This window comes from Melanostigma gelatinosum (assembly GCF_949748355.1).
Source record: "Melanostigma gelatinosum genome assembly, chromosome: 14".
NCBI lineage: Eukaryota > Metazoa > Chordata > Actinopteri > Perciformes > Zoarcidae > Melanostigma > Melanostigma gelatinosum.
In genome coordinates this window covers 16,456,460-16,479,849 of record NC_136647.1, presented here as the reverse complement: position 1 = coordinate 16,479,849, position 23,390 = coordinate 16,456,460, and the positions used below count along the sequence as shown (strand labels likewise).

General features: G+C 40.8%; 2 protein-coding genes across 2 annotated transcripts; one reads left to right on the top strand and one right to left on the bottom strand.

Moving 5' to 3' along the window:
* Window positions 1-9,911: 9,911 nt before the first annotated feature.
* LOC306788350 (V-set and immunoglobulin domain-containing protein 1-like) lies at window positions 9,912-14,436 on the top strand (the record flags this gene model as incomplete). The annotated part of the gene is made up of 7 exons (XM_079283844.1): window positions 9,912-9,954; window positions 10,077-10,237; window positions 11,178-11,385; window positions 13,602-13,757; window positions 13,901-14,017; window positions 14,111-14,255; window positions 14,340-14,436. 7 exons carry the CDS (start codon window positions 9,912-9,914, stop codon window positions 14,434-14,436), a joined length of 927 nt encoding a protein of 308 aa, XP_079139970.1.
* Window positions 14,437-15,879: 1,443 nt separating this feature from the next.
* Window positions 15,880-21,511, bottom strand: tmlhe (trimethyllysine hydroxylase, epsilon; the record flags this gene model as incomplete). Its single annotated transcript, XM_079283373.1, has 7 exons — window positions 15,880-17,020; window positions 17,166-17,304; window positions 17,639-17,875; window positions 18,009-18,128; window positions 18,304-18,583; window positions 19,478-19,654; window positions 21,349-21,511. The coding sequence occupies 7 exons, from the start codon at window positions 21,509-21,511 to the stop codon at window positions 16,889-16,891; spliced, it is 1,248 nt and encodes a 415-aa protein (XP_079139499.1). The 3' UTR covers window positions 15,880-16,888.
* Window positions 21,512-23,390: the final 1,879 nt, after the last annotated feature.

Here is a 23,390-nt window from a genome sequence, read left to right as displayed (position 1 = left end):
TGATTTCAATGTGAATTTTCTTGCCTCTGGTGTATATGTGTAATTACATGTGAATTGTACTGTAAATATGATATCTTTCACTTAATAGTTCTTAATGCATGAACAAAAACATGGCAGTTCGTAATACCAGCTAGCCTCACTGCTAATGGCATGGACAGCTTCTCTAGCATTGGCATACTTCTGCAAACTAAACCTAAAAAAATTAAACACAAGAAATACATGGTGTGAACAAAATAATGGAGATCAATGCAAAGTCCTCTCACAGTGAAGGAGTTTCTGGTGGCTCTGAGCTCGTATTGGTTCTGCTCCCTCAAGAACAAGGCCAATGCTAACGCTGCCGGAGACTGCTGGAAATTACAGTCCGCCTTGGTTCACTGTCAGCGAATGGGATGGTGCCATCTTGAATGAAATTCTCTACTTGGGCTTTTCCCATTTACGATACAGAATTTAGGATTTGCGGCAGATACCTGCAGCGTTTACCTCAGCCATCAACAAATCACAGAATCGTCCAGGAACCCTGATCAAGATATTAAGGGCATGATCGGCTAGCTGGCTTATAGAGGCTAGAGGAGCAGGATGGCCTAAAGAAGCCGAGTGGGGTGTTCTTTCCTGTTCAATAAGACAGTCATGCGTGCCCTTGAGCAAGGCACTGAGCAAATTGCCCTAGTGCAGCTGCTCACTTGCTGACAATAGAATCTGTGTCTGTGCAGACTAGCTCCCGGAGGTGAATTATGTTTAGCTATGTGAGGGTATCGATAGGAAGTTGTCCCCTGGATGCAGCTCGTTAAAAAAAGCTGTTCCACAAAAGCCCCCTTGGTTCTGTTCAAGTAACTAAGAATTGTACATTTTTCTTTTCGATATGAATTAGTAAAATGATTTGATTCATTTCTGTGTTCACTTCTGATTTATTGTATTTGTTGCATTTGTTATGGATTGTTATTCTTACTGTTGTTGTTTTATCATAAGAAGGAAATGTAATTCATCTGATATACTGGCACTGGAAGAAAAATGCATTTGGTTTTTGTACTGTAATTGTTTTGTTCACATTGGGCGCTTATTTGATTCAGTTGTTTAATAAGGTGTTTGATTTCATTTGGAGTATCAGTACTCATGGAATCAACATTTGTGTAGTATGAAGTTGTATTTTTTTTGTCAGTGCAAATTAATGTTATCGTGTCAATCAGCTTTTTTAGGTGTTTGAACAAAATGTGTTTTTTACAAATACAAGGTGTTCAAGTATGTGGTATAAAAAGGGTTATCATTCAAACAACAGACTTTTTACAAATAAAGGCTTATACAGTAAATAAAGCTAATGTCTTTTCATTTGCCCTTTGAGGACTAATATACTACACTGTTTCATTTGATGCTTTATTAATTCATTTTCAAATATTACTCCAGAAAATGTAAATAGCATTCAATGTTGCAAATTAAGAAGATAGGATCAGGTATTTACCATTGCTGTTCTAGGTTGTTGTCAGAGCGCTCACCTCTTAGTTGGTGTCTTGCTTGTGATGGGGACGTTTGGACACGAAGGCAGTCCAAACACAAAATTTAAGAAAAATCAAGAGTCTTCTTTTAATTTGATTACAAAACATTGCGCGTTTATGAGAATATACCTCCTTTCATACCCTGAATAAAGACGCAAAGTGACACCTGCTGACAAGTGTAATATTTCCCCCCCTTTTAAATTCAGGAACTAATAAATAGTATTTTTTTTACATTGTTGACAACAAAGAAGTAAAAATAATATACTGCCGTACAGGTTGGATAAAGTAGAGTTGAGCCATGTCTGGCTCAGTTTGGGTTATGCATCTACGCACAAGACAATTCATTCATTGAGTTAGAAGGACAGATGCAGTTGAAACTCTTTGCTGAGACTTTTTGTCCTCTGTTGGAGGACATGACGCTATATATGGTACCACATTTTGACTTTGTTTATGCTGGATGCACTCTGGGCTTGAACCACAGCCAATATTATGCGGGGAAGAGAAGGTGAAGAGAACAGTGACTGCACCTGGAGCAGAGAACAGTAATGATCCAGTAAGACATTTGACATATTATGGTCCCCACATAAAGCCTCTAAGGATTAGGAAACACTGTATTGCTGTCCAAACCAGCTCACTGATTTTATAGATTCATAGCAGAGGTAGTTTGAGGGACTTTGGGTGCAACCTCTACCCCCACTAGTCCTATGTGAAGGGACAACCGAATTAAAACTACAATCTGCGACTAAAAGATGTAAACAAAGTAGTTGCCCCAACTCCCAACATTCAAAACACATGACTTGAATCTGCTCTCACTTCTAACTAAGCCGACAGGGCTTTTAAAGGGCCAGTTTGGCATTATTTGGCATTATCTGGTGCTGAGGTTGCAGATTGCGACCACCTGAAACGTCTTTGTGTGCTAAAGCCTGTTAGAGAACTACGTATGGCAGTCCGCACCACAAACACCAAAATGTGAATGGCCCTATCTAGAGGGCCAGTTTGTCCATTCTGTACCGCAGAAACATAGAGGTGCAACTCCTTGAACAAGACCCACTCCATAGCTAACAAAAAGACAATGATTCTTTTTTTCAGGTGATTGAACACTGACAAAAACAATCGTCATTTCTGCCAATAGAACCCCCCTAAATGCTACACACTGGCCCTTTAATACATCGACAATTTACAAAGTCATTAATTGCATCTGTTTAAGTTCTATTTACATCAGTAATGTTTGCAGACACATCCGGAAAACAGACATCTAACAGTTCAAATCTCATTTTTCATATACTCTACCAGATATGGATGTCATGGGCCTCGCTGTGTGGTGTCAGCATGCTCACTCTGTGTCTGTGTGGATGTCCTCCGGGTGTTGCGCTCTCTTCTCACAGTTCGAAGACATGCTAGGACCACAGGAGACTCTAAATTGCCTGGAGGTGTGAATGTGTGTCTACATGCGTGTTACCTATGTGATAAACTGGCAACATGTCCACGCCTCACCTCGCTTTGAATAGCCATCAGTTCCAGGCTTCATTCATGTAGTGGGCAAATTAAAAGTTTGACCTGATTATCACCAAAGTCATTAGAATACATCATCTGGGATCATGAATGTCTACGCATTTTTGTGCCAATCCATCAAATAGATGTTGCAATATTTCACAAGATAAGTGTAAACTTTTACCTGCTGATGGTGCAAGAGGAAATGTCAGGGGATCACCATAGTCAGGAGGAGTCATCCTCTGGGCACCATGAATGTCAATACAAACTTCCAAGTCAATCAATTTAATAGTTTTCCAGATATTTCTGTCTGCACCAAAGTAGTGAACCCGCATCGCCATCCCGATGCCGTGGCAAAAAAACAAGGGCTATGTTCGCCAATCAAAATGATATTGAAATGAATAACATTTGAACTATTTGCAATAGATAGACGACACATAGAAAAGAAAGTACATGATGGGGCATCCTGGTGGCCTAGCGGGATGCATACCGCATCACCACAATGTTCCCCAATGCGCTCTGAGCTTTTACTGTGACATGACTCGTGGTGGATTGTGCTGTTCTGTCTGTTTCATTCAAGTTGAGCAAGGAATGGAAACCAAACTACTTTTCGGTAGAAGTGAAACACCTTTAGTGACAAAAGCAAAGATGGGGTTTTTGATGTTCGTTGGGATTTCCAAACAGCGCTACTAAATTTGATTTTATTCAAAATGCCAAATAATATTGTCACGAGTTAACTGTAATATTTGGACAATGTTTTGGTTAAGATACCAAGCTGGATATAAGCTGTAGGCCTAACCTTAAACATGCAAAATAGCTATTAAGATAATAGCTATAGCCTATACCTCGCGCTTGTATTTCTCCAGTTCTGCTTTTTTTCTGCTCCATATCAGTTCTTTTTTGAGACATAGCTCTTTTACTATCAATAATGCATAGGGGCAAGAAAAGGCATGCGGCAGCACAGTCAAGAGAGGAGAGAATCATTCTCTAAATTTCCAGTCTGTTCAGTACAAAGTATGTACCAATGTACTTAACACAAAATGTTTAAAAATGGATACATCCTTTAGTCAGATTCATGTTTCATGCGTTTTAGAATTCTTCCTCAAATGTGATACTTTAAAAAAAACTTTCAGCAATATTGAACGATTTTATTTCATGAAATATATGTCAAACATTTGATCAGTAACTACAATTACAATTTGGATAGCTCTGTTAATACTAGAACTTGAACAAGAATGATTTGAGGTCAGAGGTCAAATATTGATTCCAAGAAATTAATTGACTCCCGAATAGATAACTGGGGACGTTAAGAATCAATGCCACTAATGTGTGAGCAGGTAATAAAAAGTTATGGCAAAGCATCTTGTTTGGGAATATGAGTTTACTGCAACAACACTCCCAATAGAGATACAGTAATGGAGCTGCAGATGAATCATTCGGACCATCTGAAACCGACACTGGATCTGTTTTGAATGGGATCTGATCACAATGCTTGAATGTATCTTTAAAACAGAGATGAGGTAGATGGACTTCTGTGGTTTGTGAGTTTTGCTTATGTGGCTGAAGATCTATTGGCCTAAACTGTCACGGGGTACACGGTATTATGTTACGGAGCTCTTTTGTTGTTGTGCGGTGTATTTCATCAAGCTTAGCCTCCTCTAACTGTCACCTGTGTAATGATCCTCTCCTGGCATGCCCTCCTTCAGATGCAAGGCAGATTTAATGCACAGGTTTGTCTCACCGAAATTGATTTCTTTTCATTTCTTCTCAGTTGCCTCCACCGAGAGCTTTGACAGTTGATTACGCTGCTAAGTGAGTTCACCTTGAGAGGAGCTGAGATATATAAAGTATGTGTCCAACATGTACAGAGATCAACCGATATTAAATCAAGATCAAATTATACCCTGTACAACTCAGTACAAAGTGCAGTAAATCACCTTTGGAAAACAACAACAAAACAAGAATATGTGCGAACACGACTGCTATTTGCTGCTTTCTTTCTCTCGCTGCATCGGAGTGCATAGCTCTGTGGAGAAGATGGAAGTAGCCCGGAAAAATGCACCTTCCATTTCTGTGTTCTATTGTCAGCACTCCATATGAAAACATAAAATATTGAAAGGGTGCATTAACATGGGTCAGGAATTGATGGCTGTTTCGCTGTGGGGATAAAAAAATAAATAAAAAAATGGAAAGTGGCCAAAAAGCAGTGGATGCTTTGGCTTAGAATGCATTATTTAGTCAGTATACAGTTAAATCTGTTCGTGTTTTACCCCCCCCCCCCCCCAAAACAAAATCACAAACTCTTCAAGCATCATCTTTGACACGATAAAATGTCAAGCATGCCTCTCCTGTAGCGCGGCGTGTCTATCTATTGTCCTTTTACAGGATGTTCATCTGGGTTGCCATGGAGTTCTTGTTTAGGGGTTGAAAAGAGAGTGAAGAGAAGAAGAAGGGTGGAAACATAATGTGTCAAATTAAATATTAAGACACATCTGTGTCACATTGTGGCCACGGCTGAACCACTAAATCCAAACCCCCCCCCCCCCCCCCCCCCCCCCCCCCCCCCCCCGCAGGGGGCATCATTTAGAACATCCGAGGGTATAGCGAAAAGGGTGGTGGAGGAGAAAAAGGTGAGATTATACATTTATGTGCCAAAGAACATGCAAACACTGCACATTGTGCAATGAAGGAGGAGGTGCACATGCAATCAGTGTCAAAGTCAATTTCCACAATGAATTGATACTGCGTGGCTTTATTTGAGCTCGTCATTGCCCTCCCACATTTGCATTATTCCATGAATATCAATCAGCGCACAAGATCTCATTTTAAGACACTGAAATCTCTCTCCAGTGTTTCATATTAGACATTTAGATTAGCATGTGAAAATGACCTGAAACATTCGTTTGGTATGCTGCGTGGAAAACACAAACTGCCTCTTGCCAAGTGAAATATTTCACTTAAATTGTGATAAGATCACAAATCAACCACATACAATTCTACTTTCCTGGCAAATCTGCTTTTCAATTTATTTTGGCATTTTCCCTGGATTGAAGGCACTCACCGAAGGACAGATTTTAAATGATGAAAAAGGACATTAGACAGTGTGGATATGGGAACATAATGTGTCCTAGGGAAGCGTAATTCTTCTTTCTGCCAATAAGGGTCAACTATGTGCTCTCTTCTTTTTTTACTGCCAGCACTTTATGAAAGTTATAGCTTGAAGGCAACACTGACGGGCTGTCAATTTGACTGTTTGCTGATGTAAACTTTCTCCCTTCCTCTGCCCTTTGTTTCATGCTCTCTTCCTCTGACACGTTCGTGACAGGTCACCTTCAACAAGACTGTATTTCAGAGATGACAAAACAATCAGGAGATGTTGCCTCTGAAGCCTGTGCACCACTTTATATATATATATAAATATTTAGGTTCATTTGTACCGTTGTGTCTATCTTTGTGAAAGCAGTGTTCCATGCTTTGCATTTGATTGTGAGACGATATTTCAGTTTCACTGCATTTGGCTTTTTGTGCCAAGAAGAGAAAGAAAGCAATGCAAAGGAGACCTTTTCTGCCGTGCGAGTCAGATGATGTTGCACACGACTGTTTACGGTTGTGTGGTCTTGTTCTCGCATATGATTTGGTTTTGTACCATTACTATTCTTTAAAGTAGTGTGGTTGCTTCGTGCCTGTAGGGGCAGTAAGTGAAATCATGCTAAATGGCTGGCATATATATTTCTATATATACATAAATAAATATGTATATATTTTTCCCCCATGGCTGTTGAGAGCAGGAGAGCAGAAGCGAAGGAGTAAGGCCAGTGTGTGGTGCTCTTGGCTCTGTTGCCATCAGCATCAGAGCTTCCTGCACCCTACAACACAAACACACACACGCGCACACACACGCGCACACACACACACACACACACTCACTCAACATCCAACAGCCTGGCCTGTCATCTGCTGGCCAACTTCTGAACTGCATCCCAATGTTTCTTATAGCAACCGTAACATATCTCAACCAAACAACACTGCTACCAATGCCACTTGAGGTAAAACCATTGCTACAATAATCAGCTGATACATATTTGATTGTATGTTGTTGTTGTTGTAAGTAAAGGGAAAGAAAACACTCGCTCCTTCTCAGCCAAAGCTCTGATTCACACCTCCTCGCAGTCTGCTGACGGGGAAACACTGGCTGTAGTGGGTGGATGAATAAGTGTGTGTGTGGAGGTATTGCACTCAATCCTGCTGGAGGTTTGTGTGGGACACCGTTCCAGGCCCAGAAACCTTAATATCAGTGTGTGAGAGAGCTCTCTAGGCCTGTGCGTCATCGGTCCTCCACTCACATTCAAATAAGGAACTGCAAGTATTAATGTGACTGTTATTAGGTTGGATAGATAGATAGATAGATAGATAGATAGATAGATAGATAGATAGATAGATAGATAGATAGATAGATAGATAGATAGATAGATAGATAGATAGATAGATAGATAGATAGATAGATAGATAGATAGATAGATAGATAGATAGATAGATAGATAGATAGATAGATAGATAGATAGATAGATAGATAGATAGATAGATAGATAGATAGATAGATAGATAGATAGATAGATAGATAGATAGATAGATAGATAGATAGATAGATAGATAGATAGATAGATAGATAGATAGATAGATAGATAGATAGATAGATAGATAGATAGATAGATAGATAGATAGATAGATAGATAGATAGATAGATAGATAGATAGATAGATAGATAGATAGATAGATAGATAGATAGATAGATAGATAGATAGATAGATAGATAGATAGATAGATAGATAGATAGATAGATAGATAGATAGATAGATAGATAGATAGATAGATAGATAGATAGATAGATAGATAGATAGATAGATAGATAGATAGATAGATAGATAGATAGATAGATAGATAGATAGATAGATAGATAGATAGATAGATAGATAGATAGATAGATAGATAGATAGATAGATAGATAGATAGATAGATAGATAGATAGATAGATAGATAGATAGATAGATAGATAGATAGATAGATAGATAGATAGATAGATAGATAGATAGATAGATAGATAGATAGATAGATAGATAGATAGATAGATAGATAGATAGATAGATAGATAGATAGATAGATAGATAGATAGATAGATAGATAGATAGATAGATAGATAGATAGATAGATAGATAGATAGATAGATAGATAGATAGATAGATAGATAGATAGATAGATAGATAGATAGATAGATAGATAGATAGATAGATAGATAGATAGATAGATAGATAGATAGATAGATAGATAGATAGATAGATAGATAGATAGATAGATAGATAGATAGATAGATAGATAGATAGATAGATAGATGGATGGATGGATGGATGGATGGATGGATGGATAGATAGATAGATAGAATCCATATAGAGATATATTCAATAATTCTGGTAGTCCCTCTGAGCAAATTGCTGAATGTGGTGGCCGGTAAAATAATTTGAATAACTTGGGTGATGCCCTGACTTTTCCTTTTCAATTTGTCCAATACTTTTATGTTTATGACAGATTACCTGCAAAACTGTAGTTTTGATATGATAACTTTCTACAAAGGGGGAAAAGTAGCACATACCCAAACCATGCAAGCATGACATTCAGGATTGAAACAATCTGATATGTACGCTGTGGCAGGTCATAGATAGATATCAATACACTGTCAGTGTGAACTGCACTGAAATAAAAAAAATGGAACCATACAGCAGTGGAGCATTTATTGAACTTATGTCAGAATGGATAATCGGCATTTCCAAAATGTAGTTTGCAATATTTCTTATTTTATTTCATCTCTTTGGTTTCCACCACTTGACTTTCATTCACCCTCTCCCCCTCTTATCACTTATTTACTCATGCCGGCAACTGTTCATGAATCAGTTTGCTCGTGAGTCATCCTGTTGATGTCATTTATTTAAAGAGTGCCCCTTGTTGTTACACAGCACAGTTCTGCCCAAACACACAGCTGCCGACACATGTTGTTTTCTTCAAAGTCTTGAGACACCGAGCTCGTCTCACTTCCCATCCTATCGCATTGGTGTCTCCTAGATGGCTCCACACGACTCCATCCACTGTCCCGCCCTATCCACCGCCCCCCCCCCCCTCTCCCTCCCTCCCTCACCCCTCCCTCCCTCACCCCTCCAGTCACCCCTGATCAACATTTTTCACATTGTTAATCGCTCATGTCAGCTTCTGGTAATTATAGACGATTAATCATGTGTGATTCACTGTTTCTCTCCATCAGCAGCGTGCTCGACGCTGTGTTGAGCGAAAACGACAAAGGTGAAACTGCCTTTATTAAGTAGGCAGCGCCAGGGAGTGAACTCCCCAATGATAAGCAGCGTGTTGCAGTGCTCTGGCTTACACTTCCTGGAGGCCAGCGATAAAGGCCAGGTGGAGATTAAATTACATTAATTCCTTCGCCAGAAGCCCTGACCCAGAATGACTTACAAGACAAGGAGGATGGAGTGATGCGCTGGAGTGAAACTACTGCCAAAGTACTGAAAAATGAATTAACCATCAGTGTCACAACACACTGTGGTCCTAACCTGCCTCATGGAGCCAACAACCTCAAACACAAACAATAGGCTGCATTTACTAAGAAAACACTAACTTTATTTTGCTGTGATTTACAATTCCCACCGAGTTACTCATAAATGTATGAACAGGGGGAGTTATTTCCATCTGCCCCCATGCAACATCATTAACGGCTAAATTGTCGCTTTTTGAAATACAACAGAGTGCACACACCCAGTCTGGCAAACAAAGATATGCAAACAATGTGTTATCAACATGCTCAGTAAAAGCCAGCTCGGTGGTGGAGAGTGCAGGAATTTCAGTTCTGTGAGTGTACTCCAACATTGTGTGAAGATGTGCCCCACGCTGCGCTTGTTGGTGCTTATTAGCATAACAGGTAAGTACATTTACTGCGTCGTCCTCTTGTACTTCTGTGTTTGTAAGAGCGTTTGTATGTGTAGGTTTGAATTACACGGTGCTTTGAGTGATGTTTGATTTTGGATTTAACTTGTTTTGTAGGATGTGTTGAACTGATCTCAGTCAGGACTCCGCAGAAACATGTCACCGTTACGATGGGTGAGAGTGCCCTGCTCCAATGTATGTTCGTGTCTGCCGAGGAGACCACGGCCCTCACCATCCAGTGGGACTTTGTTTCACAGTCCACCATGACGCCACAGCAGGTAGAGACACACTTCTGCTCGGATCACAGCTTTGCACCAAATGTGCTTGAAATGTGCCGCAAAAAAAAAAAAACGAGTATCAGAATATTTCAAATGACATAAATTGAAGATAAAAACAACCCTCTCCACTCTATATTGAGTTTAAATCCAGTAGCTCCCATTGTTTGTTTAATGACTGCACAAAGATTTGAGGGATATTGTGAAGACATCAGTCACTTTTCTTTCACCATTTGCAAATGCCAGACAAAAATCACAGCTCGTCACCAAAACGTGACCTGTTGGAGGCACACTGGTGTGGGGTCGAACGAAGGAACTCAACATTATGGAAGATATGCAAAGTTTTAGTTGTTTTGTGCTTTAAATTAACTTCATCCCAAAGCTTGAACATTCACCTCTTGTGCACAGGTTAGCGCGTTTTTTTCGGTATCCCGCGTTTTTGACTAACCGCCATGAGACACACCTCAATGAGACAACAAAGCCTGTGACTGCCAAATCAGATACAAGCGGATTTCATGATAACGAAACAAAACCCACAATTCTGAATGATTGCAGGAGTGCGATTATTATTTCGACTAGAGTTTTACTTTGACTTTACAGGACAACTGATTTCTAATTGGCTGCAGTTACTTTTTTAATTAAAAAGGTACCATCCACTGGACGTAATTACACTAAAGGTCACTCATTTAGGCCCTGTGGACCTTATTTCTACTTTTTCACACCTTTTTTTTCATGATAAGTGACAAAAATCTCTTTTCTGGCAATTAACCAACTGCCTTACTAATGTTCAGTTTCATACAACTAAAAGAAAATGCTCTTAAAGTAGTGCACATGGTCTCTTGCAACTCAGGCAGCAGAGACTGAATAAAATGTACCACACAGGGACAGTCTATGGAAACATTTGTGTCTTTGTTGTGTCTAATGTGTTGCAATTGGCTTTCAGGTGTATTACTATCAGGCAGGACAGGATGTCATCACAGACTCTTATAAAGGCAGGGTTCAGCCTCCCTATTCTCCCGGCAAGACCAGAAACGCCTCAATATCAATAAGCAACATGCAAGCATCAGATGCCGGAGTCTACACTTGTCAGATCCACAACTTTCCTGACGTGGACGGAGCGTCTGAGGCCAATGTCATTGTGAATGTCCTTGGTAAGTTTGATCAACTCCAGAGGGGTTAAAAAAAACGTACTTTACAAATAATCACGGTACCCTCGAAGACTGTTTTTTCACCCATTGTAGAATGAAAAGTAGTCAAATAACCAAGTACCAGTACTGAATACACATCCAGCCCAGAGAAGTGTACAATGGGTGTGTATGGGATTTCATACTAGTGGACCACACCCGTTAGCAGTATCAGCTTAATATTTACATTATGACAGAATGCAGAAGTAGCTGATAATGTTTTGTGTCCGCATGGTGTGATGTTCTGCTTTCATACTAGCGGTCAGGCCTGGACCTGAGTGTTATCTGACAGCATGAGCTGCTGGTAATGTTAAGACAATGAGAAAAACCCCTACCCGGCCCTAATCTGATCCTCAGGCTGGTGTTTCTGCCATTATTCTGTTGCTCTTAAGGGTGTGGCTGCCTGACATGGGAGAGCCAAAGCACACCGTCGGTTTCTGAAACTTAAGTTTTGTTTTTGATTTAAATATACTGTATATGTACATTTTGTAATTCCATAGTAATAATTCTGCTTCCTCGTTTGTCTTTTTTGACTTTTTCAATGTTTTGAATGTAAAAGTAAGGCTTCATGTCTAAGTGAGCTACTCTTTCAAAGTGTTTTCCTCTGTGTATTACTGTAGGAAGCAAGAGTACTTAGAAATATTTTAGTGCTGAGATTGCTGTATCTATTATCAGTGTTGTGACATTAACACATTGACTCAAGCAGTGGCCCTGAATAGTGCGATTAGGGAATTACATTCAGCTTGAATCCTCTCATCCAACGAGTTACCAGGGACAACCTCGCAGGCCTCGGTATCCTCAGTAGTTTCCATGGTTACTGCAGCAGTCTCCTCATTGTCAGCGTTGTAAATTAGAGGAGGACTGTGACTGCACCCTTGTTCTGCATACAGAACATATATCAGCATCCGCTGCATGCAAAACACACGTCTTGTGATTTCGTAACCTTTATGAAAATGTTTGCAGGGCAGCTTCTGGATGTAACGCTTACTTAAGTGTTGCGTGAATATGTATGAATGTCCTCATGCTGATTATCAGGGGATAAAAGATTTCCATCATCACTTACTGGTACATAGAATTATGATAATACTGAAAAGAGAGGGAGAATTCTATGATGGATTACAAGTAAGTCTGTGAGCTTTACCCTTATTGTGAAAATACTACGCTGATAACCTAATGATTGGTGGGCACCGTGGGGATCAGCTCGGGAGTTGTAAGGCCACTCCCAACACACTTCCTGCCTCGGGATGATTAATGGACGGACACAATGTTTGAATGACAATCAGCAAAGGATTTGTCATTTTATCAAACTCAAATCTGTAAATTGTCTTTGCCACAAGACACACAGATTTATACACTTCATCTTTTCTCCAGAATCCAACAATTCTGTGCAAATAAACAGAAATAAAGAGCGCATAAATAAAGTGCTACTTTATACTTCAACTCCACTACATATCTAAATACATTGCAGTTTTTATTCCCCTACATTTAATTGACAGATAAAGTCACTGGTTACTTTTCAGATCAATACTTAAATAATGTGCTTATAAGGTACAATGCATAGTTAGAGACCATTTTGGCTTGTGGCCTTTTCAGATATCTAAGACTTGTTAGCGAGACTGATTTCCCCTTTAAACTGATTGATTTTATTTAAATAATTCTTGCAGGCTCGAAGAGGTAAAATTATCAAAACATATCATAAAAAGAGAAAGAAAGAGAAAAGTCCAAAAAGTGAATACAAATTTGGGTCGCAGAACATTGTCTTTTCTTCTCTCCAACCCTCATTAATTATCTCAAGATCCCCAGATTTGAATGTTGAATTTTATTTAATTAGGATTTTGAAGTACACTTGGGCTGGAGTCTTCTTTCAATTTATGTACTGGTGCTTTTGCTCATGTAAAACTGTCATGAAGTATTACTGAAGTATCATGTTTAGATGAAGTTGGCAGTGATTGACTGACAAATGGAAAATGCTTAAAGCATAAACATATTACTCTTAGTGTGACACAAATTGTTCTACCAAACAGCTCAGGATCAATTCAGTCCGAAGCTCTTTCTGAAATAGTATTACAGCATAATGGTATGAAATATATTGTCATGATTGAACATGTGCTTCGTAATAATCCCGTGTAGAGTTACTAAATATAAAGTCACTACACTCATGCGTCCTCTTTGTCCCCTGTCAGAGAAGCCCTCTGCTCCTTATTGCTCCGTCCACGGTGATGTGGAATCGGGTCACCTGGTCACTCTGACCTGCCACAGTGAGCGTGGGAGCCCCACCCCAAAATACACCTGGCTCAGACTGGATCAGACTAAGACAAGGAGGCCTGTACTGGGAAGAGGTCAGTACTGTGTGCGTGTGTGCGTGTGTGTGTGTGTGTGTGTGTGTGTGTGTGTGTGTGTGTGTGTGTGTGTGTATATTTGTGATTGTGGACGTGTGCACAGTCGTCATTTTTTATCTACAAGTGTGCACTTGTTTCTTCAGCAACCGAAACTGGAGTACTGGAAATCAGAAACATATCCCAGTTTGAGTTTGGAGAGTACCAGTGCACTGCTACGAATGCGGTGGGATTTTCAACATGCACTATAGAGCTGAATCCTGGTATGAGTCCAGTTTTGGTTTTTGAGAATATTGACTAAAATATTTAAATCAGCACAACTACTAAAATGTCGATATTCACTTGTGTTTGTACAGAAGTGGGAGATGGAGTGATTGCTGGTGCCGTGATCGGCGCGCTGCTCGGGTGTGTCCTGATCCTTCTGGTGGTGTGGTTCATCGCTCACACTCTGAAGAAACGCAGATACAAACCGGTCAACCCATCAGAGGCCAATGAGATGAAGTGAGACTTTAGATTCCCGATGATGTTGCATTTCACCATGTCATTCCTACTTTTAAGTGTGTGACACCGACTCTCTGCCACCAGGAGGAGCGCTCCTCAGGCCCAGCAGGCCTCAGATAGCGTTACCGTGGCAACCCCGGCCAGCAACCTCCATGCTGAGGGAGATGAGCCACAAGCCTAAAAGAAAAGGCCCGGAGCAACGTCACTCTCCTGAATGCTCCAGGATGTTCAGTCTTTGACATATGGCATTCTAACATTTAATCAACGTGGCAAAAGCTCACGTTCGTGTTCAAACTTGCGTTTTGTTATATTCATTTGCTGAATCATGAAGTGAAGATGCTCACCATCTATTCCATCTTTAACATGCCTTCCATGTGTTTTTGACTTAAAATGTGCTTTTGTTATATTGTTTGCTTTACCATTTTATAGTTAGTGTGCCAATCAAACCATGTTGAAGAGCCCTGCACTTTTTAGAGGTGAAATAAATGCTCCCAGTTTTGTACGTACCACCTTTAAGTATCACAATTTCCACAAAATTGAAAAAAATGTACAGTTAAATGGATAGTACAAAACTAACTCAACTGATAAAATCTATCTTTATTTCATCTTTTTTCTAAACAAACTGTCAAGCAGCTATGGCTGAAGTATGATTACTTTATGTAATGACATCCAGAGATCCTGATTAAATAAAATACTGTTTCCTGAGTCACTGAGTCCTGGAGCTTATAATTGATAACATCAAGGTTCATCAAGGTGGCCGCAAACTCACACTGGAGTCTCAAAATCTAGCTGAAGCGCTCGGTCAGGTTAAGAGTCCTCCTCCTGTCCATGGATTGGTTTCCCCTCTGGCCTCTGCTAATGCAAATTCACCAACTATATGAATTATGTTACACAGGTTACACTTTAACTACGACTACCTTTGGCCAATCTAATTTGCATGATTAATTCACAGCAGCTCTGCTGCGGTAAACAACGCAGCCATCCTGCACTACAACCGCAGTAGAACTCACATACGATGTGAAGTCAGCCAGCTTGACCCACATTCTTTTTCAATAAAGAACTATGAATTTGAGTTTTTCCAATTGATTTGTCAATAAACAAGCATGTCAGCCAACAAATTCTTACCTGATGATTACATCAGATCTGCAGAATAGGTTGACAGTGATTCTCAAAATCATTATGTTCAGATTTGTTTGCATTTAGACGGAGATGAAACACATATATCTCCCACACCTCACTTTAGTGAAATACAATAACCCTAGTGTTACTTGAACCTCGGATCGGTCCACCACGTTGGTCCAGACACTAGTATCTCAACAACAGAATGGATTATCTGGATGTTCCATTCAGACATTCAGAGGATGACTTGTAACAACTTTGGGGATCCTTGAACTTTTCATTTCGTGCCATCAAGACAAAAGTACCGTACTTGAAAGCAACTGATTTACCTTATAGCCTCGGCTATACTTGCTTTTTAGTGCTAATAAGCTTTAACTTACTGTAATAAGGGTAATATTACAGACCCAGTCCCATCCTCTATTACACCTTTTAATGTGATGATGTGATTGTAAGAGCTCAATAATATCAAACGATGTCAGTGCTTATACATTTAATTATTCCAGGGGTAGTTCAGGAGACATTCAACACTTTAAAATGATTTTTTTTTAAATTACAAAACATTATTTCCAAAGCAATTAACAAGGACCTGAGCAGAGGATGAAGTCACACTCCCTTCTCTCTGTGTGTGTTGTAATCAGAGCTTCTCTCTTGGTTGTGGTTGCTGGGCCGGGCGCTCGTCCGTGTTACTGCATGCGAGTATGAGCAGTGACCTCCCACACAGCATTGTAAAAGCAAGATGGAGCAGAGTGCAGCTTAAGGAGTTCAGCAGAAGGATACTGAAAAGCATATTCTACTCATGGTTTACGTAGCTAGCGTTAGCAGCACAATTACGTTACATGGATTTATGTCACTCGGCAGAATAAAGAAATAGCTCCTTACCAAGCTGAATGTTTTACTAAGTTAACTCCATACTGTAAAACTCAATATTCCAACCCAACAAAATAACAGCAGAGATGTATATCCTCTTGCTTGCCTGTAGTCTACTTACCTCGTCACGAGGCATTGTTCACAAAAGGGGAACTTTATTCTTTTGTCAATCCCGTTGTGTGCAAAGAGGCCTTTCTCTGTGTTTTACAACACGTTGCTATGAAACGCGAATGAAGGGAGGGAGCTGTGGCCAACGCACGTTTGTTTTTTGTTGAAGCATTTGATTTTCGACAAATATTAAAAACACGTTTCTAGAATACATCATTTAGCTTTAAGAAGGCAAAATTCCTGTGCCACGTTCTTGTTAACTTTTACAGAGGAGCAATAGTGCTAATAGAACACATCCTGACTGGAAACATTACAGACTACATGTGCACAGCCAGGACAGGAGTGCTCTACAGCAGGGGGTTCAAATCAGCCAGAACATCTTTGTTACCCATCTACAGGCAGGAATTGATATCAGTGAGATGAGGTGCCTACACAGAGCCCAAAGGAAATTAAAAGACAATACCAAGCCCAGTAACAGCGTGTTCGCCCCTGCTGCTAACTGATTAAGCACAGAGGTGAAGGAACCTTCATGCCCAGGATCAGGCCTGCAGACCGAAGCTGCGTGCGGAGCTGAGGACGTCGTCTCTGGTCAGATAGCATCCACAGAGCTGCCTCAGGCCAGTGAAAGACTCCCTCCCATGCAAGACACGCCAGTTGTCTATGAAAATCACCTCATGAAGAAAAGAGAGGGTACAGTTCTTAGATCACACTGAAAGACACTTACATCTGTATCTTTCCAAGTTTGCTGACGCTGTAAATGAATTGGCTGAATTGGACATTTGGGGAGCTTTTAAACAAGAAGTGTAACTTTCTTACTTTCCCTGGAGTCAGTTTCACCCACAGCTCGTTCTCTGGCCGCCTCAGTTCTGTAGTCAACTCTCGATGTGCCACGTACCATCGCTGAACACGGTCATGGGGTATTGTGTTTATCACTGATCGGTCATAGTTGTTGTATCTGGTGATAAAAGATACAAAAATCTTCCTTTTCAAAAATTCAAAAATATGTCTTAATGCCTTTTAAAACTACTTAATATTTCTTTAAAAACCGAATATAAAAATAACAAGAAATGAACTGTCCAAACTACAGAGGAACTATAAAGTTTCTCAACAAACTTTTAGTTCGGGACAAATTTTCCTTATTAATATTTAATCAAGGGAAGCCTTGCATAACTTAATAACACAACATATAAAGCTTTACCTCTACATTAAAACCCTAAAATGTTAATATCTTATAATTCACTACTGCACAAACATGAGTAAAATCACATCAAACTAAAGCGCTGACATACCGGATCAGAGACATTTCATTGTTCCAAGGATAGACGTTAAGCACAGGGCCGATGCCCGTCATGTGGTTTTGGTGGTTGTCAGAGGATTCAATGTACTCGTGCCTGATCGGCACACGTGCAAGCAGCTCAAAGCTTTCAGGAGACTGCTGGCGCACTTTTTCAGCGGCGTAGAACCCATCTACAAGTAGTGTCCTTCCCCCAGTCCCCTCATGCCTGAGGCAGTGGAATACCTGGATTCTGCAACAGCAATCCGCGTCATTGATTTAGAAAATGCCAACATTTTCCTGGGTTTTGTTGAGGATGTAACAAAATTCCTTTCTATTTGGGGCTGTGTTGAAATCCCATGTCAGCTCACCCCTGCTGCACCTACCCACATGGTTCCTGGAAGTAGGAGGTGTCAGTGTGACGGTCCAGAGCCAGCTGGCTGTAGGCAGAGTCTCCTCTGGAAAAATCTGACGTAAAAGACCACATTCTTCCGTATGTAGTCTCCCTAGTGGATCAGTCACACAGAAAAACACAAGTGGATTAGGAAGAAGTGAACAGGGCCGAACATCTTCTGGGCTGCCCGTGAATTTTGCCACTGAAAGGCAAATCGCTAATGCTGAATATGGTTGCATAAGAATGTAATTTGTGAGATATAAAGTTCCACAGTCAGCACTTAATACCTGATAAGACTGACCCTCTGGGTCACCGCCTCTGTGGCCTCGACTGTAGCTGGGACATCATCTACAAAAGCGATCCCGTACAGAAGATAGTTTTGAAGAAACTTCTTTACTTCCTCATCACTGCTCATAAACGTGTCCCATTTGGCGGAGGGCGCGTTTGCATTTTTATAGATGACTGAATTCCAAAGGACACGTGGCTGGACGGTGCTCTGCTTCTTTGCTTCATAGCTGTTCTCAGCTAGCCAGCTAAGGCCGTACTTTGAAACATGACCTCCAGGCCCTGGGACACAGAAATAGAATATGTTGTTATTAGGCACAGTTAATGGAGATCACATTGTGTGTGTGTGTGTGTGTGTGAACTATTTGTTTGGTACTTAAGTACAAAATGTCCTGAAATGATTAGAGCATTCTAATCTAATCTTAAATCTAATCTCATGCACATGACACTTTTACGGGGCCTTGTGTCATGTGCATGAACAAACTTAACTGGGAAAATAACCTTTGTACTGCAGCACATAAGGTTTTACAAGATTACAGATCTAACAAAGCCAACCCCCTTTCTTTCATGCCCTGATGGATTAACTGACAACAGAGTGAATCTGCACAAAACACACTTATCACAGAGTGACCTTTTCATGAGCAGAGAACTTCTCAAGTCAGTGGACAATGACAATTTGCTCTCATGATTGACTCATTCACTGTGTTGTATCTGACTAAATAGCCCTAGAGACAATAGACGCAATTTATTTGTTCATTGAAAATGAGTGATTGAATCTGGCCCAAGGTTGCATGTTATAAATGCCTTATTTCATATTGTATAGCTTTATTTATTGGTGCTTGTGTTGTTACTTTCCGCGATGGCCTTGGGCAACTCGTGTCAGAGGAGCAATGGAGCATAACAATGTTTTAAATGCGAGGTCAGATTAATTGTTTAAAATGTGTTTGCCCACGGCAATGCACACGGCAGAATGTCATGACAGATTCGTTTCAGGTTTTCAGTGTGTGAGATTGGGGTCAATTTGATTGAACATTTGGCCCAATGGGACCCGTGTCCAGCTTCGGATGTACTATTTGTTCTGAGGTGCAGTGGTGGAATATATTAAGACAAGAGCGCTTTCTGCCAAGTGTTTCCCAGATGTGCAGGTGGGTAGAACTGTACTTTAAACTGACTTACACGTGAGGACGAGATGGCCATCTTGCACAGTTGTATTGTCAGGACGGATGTTGAGGTCTATACTCCCAGTGTCCAGGTCCCTCTGGTTAGTCCCGGAGTTGTATGAAGAGGGGGAGCGGCAGTGATCCCGCAGCCACAAGTAGTTCAAACTCATAGTCGTCCCTCCATAGTTGAGCACTGGCGAAATCATCACATGCACATGGTCGACTCAACAGTGAGTTCTGCCTCACACATACGTGCAAGCAGTGGCGGCTTAAATAAAATAATAATAAATAAAATTATAATAATCATAAATTATATAAATTGTCAATATTTGTGTTTTTGAACTATGGAATGTACCCAGTAATGTGTGTAAAGTATGATATCTGCGCAAAATATATGCTTTTCCTGCTCGTGCTCTCCGCCTGTGTGCTCTCTGCTCGTGCTCTCTGTCTGTGTGCACGACACTCTGAGAACGTGCAGCTTGGGGGGCCTGATCGTTTTGGCCCAAAAGAGGCGGGTCTATGAAGCAGTTTAGCCAATTGCTGATTCAAGATATAAATGAGTGACATAGAATTGAGCCAATCAGCGCCCTCAAATAGATTCAGCTTGGGGCCAGAACGATCAGGCCCCCCTCGCTGCGCGTTCTCGTCAGAAGTCTCTACAGGCGCCCGCGCCAGCGCGAGCACTCCTCCTCCAAGACCCGTTTGAGAGGAGAACTTTGGCGGAGATTCTGCAGCCAAAGAGCTGATATCAGATCAGCCTGCCCTGACCTCACAATCAGACAGCAGACTAGCAGGAAAGGGAAGCAGTACATGAAGCTTCTGTACTAGCTGTACACCAGACAGGTTTGGCTAGCTGGATGACGTCATGCTAATCATTTATTTAGCTTTTTAAACCAACGGGGACGGATCCAGCACGGACAGTTACGGGAGTGAGGGATGAGGAGGTAAGGAAACATGAGAACACCAGGGTAGGGAGTGAGGGATGAGGAGGTAAGGAAACATGAGAACACCAGGACACACATGAGAACTCTGTCAAGCTACATATTAGACAAAGTGAACATCTTTTCTTCTACTTGTCCTCAGTCTCATCTGCTTAACTTGGTCATGGAGGCATCAACATGTAATAGAGATGTTAAATTAACAGTGAAAACTCATCATAGCTTAATTTAACATCAGTATTCATAATTACACTTCATGTTTACTTCTCCTGATCTTTACCTCCTATAACAAGGTCCATAGGGGCATCTCAATAAATAAACATGTTATATTATGTTATATAAGTGTTTGTTGGAGCTATTTATTTGATATTGTAGTTTGTTATGTCATTTATAAGTAGTATTGTTTAATTATTGTAGATGTTTCATATGTTAAGATTATTTTTCTCTTTAATAGTAATTTGTTTAGTTCTATTATTTTTTGGGTAATTACTGTGGGCACCTGTTGCTATTTAAACGAGGAGAAAGGTAGGACCAGCATGCACCGGGGTGGGCGTATAGTTTTTACCAGCTGCACAGCAGCATTGCACTGCACAGGACAGGAGAGACAGCACGACAGGAGTTTGTTTGCTTGTTTTATTTAATAAATACACAAAAATGGAATCCTGCTTGGACATTTTACTCTCTTCTGGCTGCGTAAGGATACCGACCACGGTGCATCAGTGGCGTTTGATTATTATTTGTTTAAGTTTGATTTAGCCGACAAATGGCCACTACAGTGTTATTGTTTTCGTGTTGGAATACATGTTAAATATTTAACTGCCAAGTAATAATGCGTGTTTGATACTTACATTTTTTTTGCATTAAATCATACTGGGATGTTTGCTGAAATTGATAGGATGGCCTAGGAGGTGCAAGAGGTGCAGGAGGTTACAATGTTATCAATACTCACCGAGACAGTCTTCCAGAGTCTGAAATGTTGCTGAACCCGCAGCACACGCGCGGATCTGCATCATGTGTCTCCATGACAGCTGCGAGCTTCTGAAGCCAGACAGCAGCGGAGGCTGAGGCTGTTTCAGCGCGGCTCGCAGTATCCTATTGAACGTGCCCAGCATCGTGAGCACTGTTCGATGTAAAGAGTAGAATTAACCCCAAAATTAAAATTATGACGTTCTTCTTTGCCCGGAAGCCACGCATGATCTCCCTCATGGCTCCACCTCTTCACTCTTTACTCTCACAAAATGTCTTACTAAATCGAGATTAATTATTAAACACGGTTAAATCGCTCTATTGCAATTTTGGTTCACACCTATACACCTCGTGTGAAATCATAAAGCCGTTAAAGTGGGTCAATTCGGCGCATGCGTGGTCCCCTCGACCTCGATACCCGGATGCACAGCACTTATTGCATGTGTGCGTTAGGAGAGAGTTGACTCAACTTCCAAATAGAGGAACACCGTCCGAGGGTGTCGGGTACCGGGAGAGGAGACGAGACGAGATAATGTGCATATATACTCTGTTTTGTCTATTCATTGTTGTTAGACCTCAGAACCATCCGTGGGGAAAGAGGTCTATCCATTCAGCTGAATTATTATTAGTGTCTGTTCAATAAATATGTTTTTACATTTTAAGAGTTTTCTCATCTCGATTATTTCTCACCGGGAGGTTAAAAAGATTATTTTCCACCACAATTATTATTATTATTTGGGCCCAGACAATGGGACTCACACAGGTAGACTCAACAAACAGAAGTGTAAAGGATAACCCAGTCTTTGCTTGGTTTAAAATCTAGTTTATAGTCAAGCAACAAAGAAGCGGACACGCAGGTATACCGCAAACAAATCAGATGACTGCAGGGGTATCTATCGCTCAGGGAGTTGTTCAGCTGGGGTGGAAGGGGCTTACCTCTAAACATGTTCACATCCCGTGTTCCCAATCGTAAGACATTGGTGCTGTCATCGCTGTTCAAATAGCAAAAAGAGCAAAGGGAGATGTACGTTTTCAAATGCAGTTGGAATGGTAAAAATCTGTGCAGCTACTGTGGAGATATCAATGTTTAAAGTCTCAACTAAAACAAACGGCCTTTTTCACAGTAGACATCTTGTCACGGCAGCATGTTGTTAGCACCAACAATGGCTCTGTTCTCGTCGAGTGTCCCAGTAAGCCATGACAGTGAGCCCACATTCACAATACCAGGACCCTGAAACGAAAGCAGCTACATTGAATTCAGCCATCGTTTTATTATTTACCCCTGTGCTTTTCTTACTGTGACAAATCCAAATGTCTCCTGTGAAATAAATGAATGCTTTTCACCTGATGGCTGCGTGTGCATGTTTTATGATGTCAGCGGAAGCGGTCTTTGTTTTAGATGAGGTGGGGCACAGGAGACACAGGAGAGGTGGAAAACCTCTGAGGGCAATGAGTGAGAGAAGGCCAGTAACTGGATGTGACATGACAGAAGCGGCAGAAGTATGTGCTGCTCACCTGACAGCATGAGAGGCCTTTATACTCTGGGAACCTGACAGCTGTTTGAATGAGAGGCAGAGGTGAAGCTAATAGCTTGCTCACCCCATATTCACAGATGAGGCCATGTTAGGCGGATGGCTGATACAAACCTGCATGCTGGCGCCCTCTGGACTCCTCTCTGGTTTTTAATTCACAAATCACCTGGCTGAATACCGCTTTCCTTTTCCCCCAACTATCAATTATCTGTTTTGTTGTGCTTCACAACGAAGAGCACAGCTGTTGGCCCTGCTGCACACTTTGGTGTCCATATCAATTGGGAAGTTTAATAGAAGAATATTCCGGATGCATAAATCATAATAGAGCAGCCAAACAGAAGTGTGATCATTTTACCATGACGATTTGTTACAAAGTAATCCTCTGTATGAAACTGTTATACAGACGGGAGTGATTTGTGCAGAAGTAAAGAATTCCATTTTGCATATACCAGACATAAACCGTGTGTATTCCTCTGGTAGTGTGTGGTTTGCC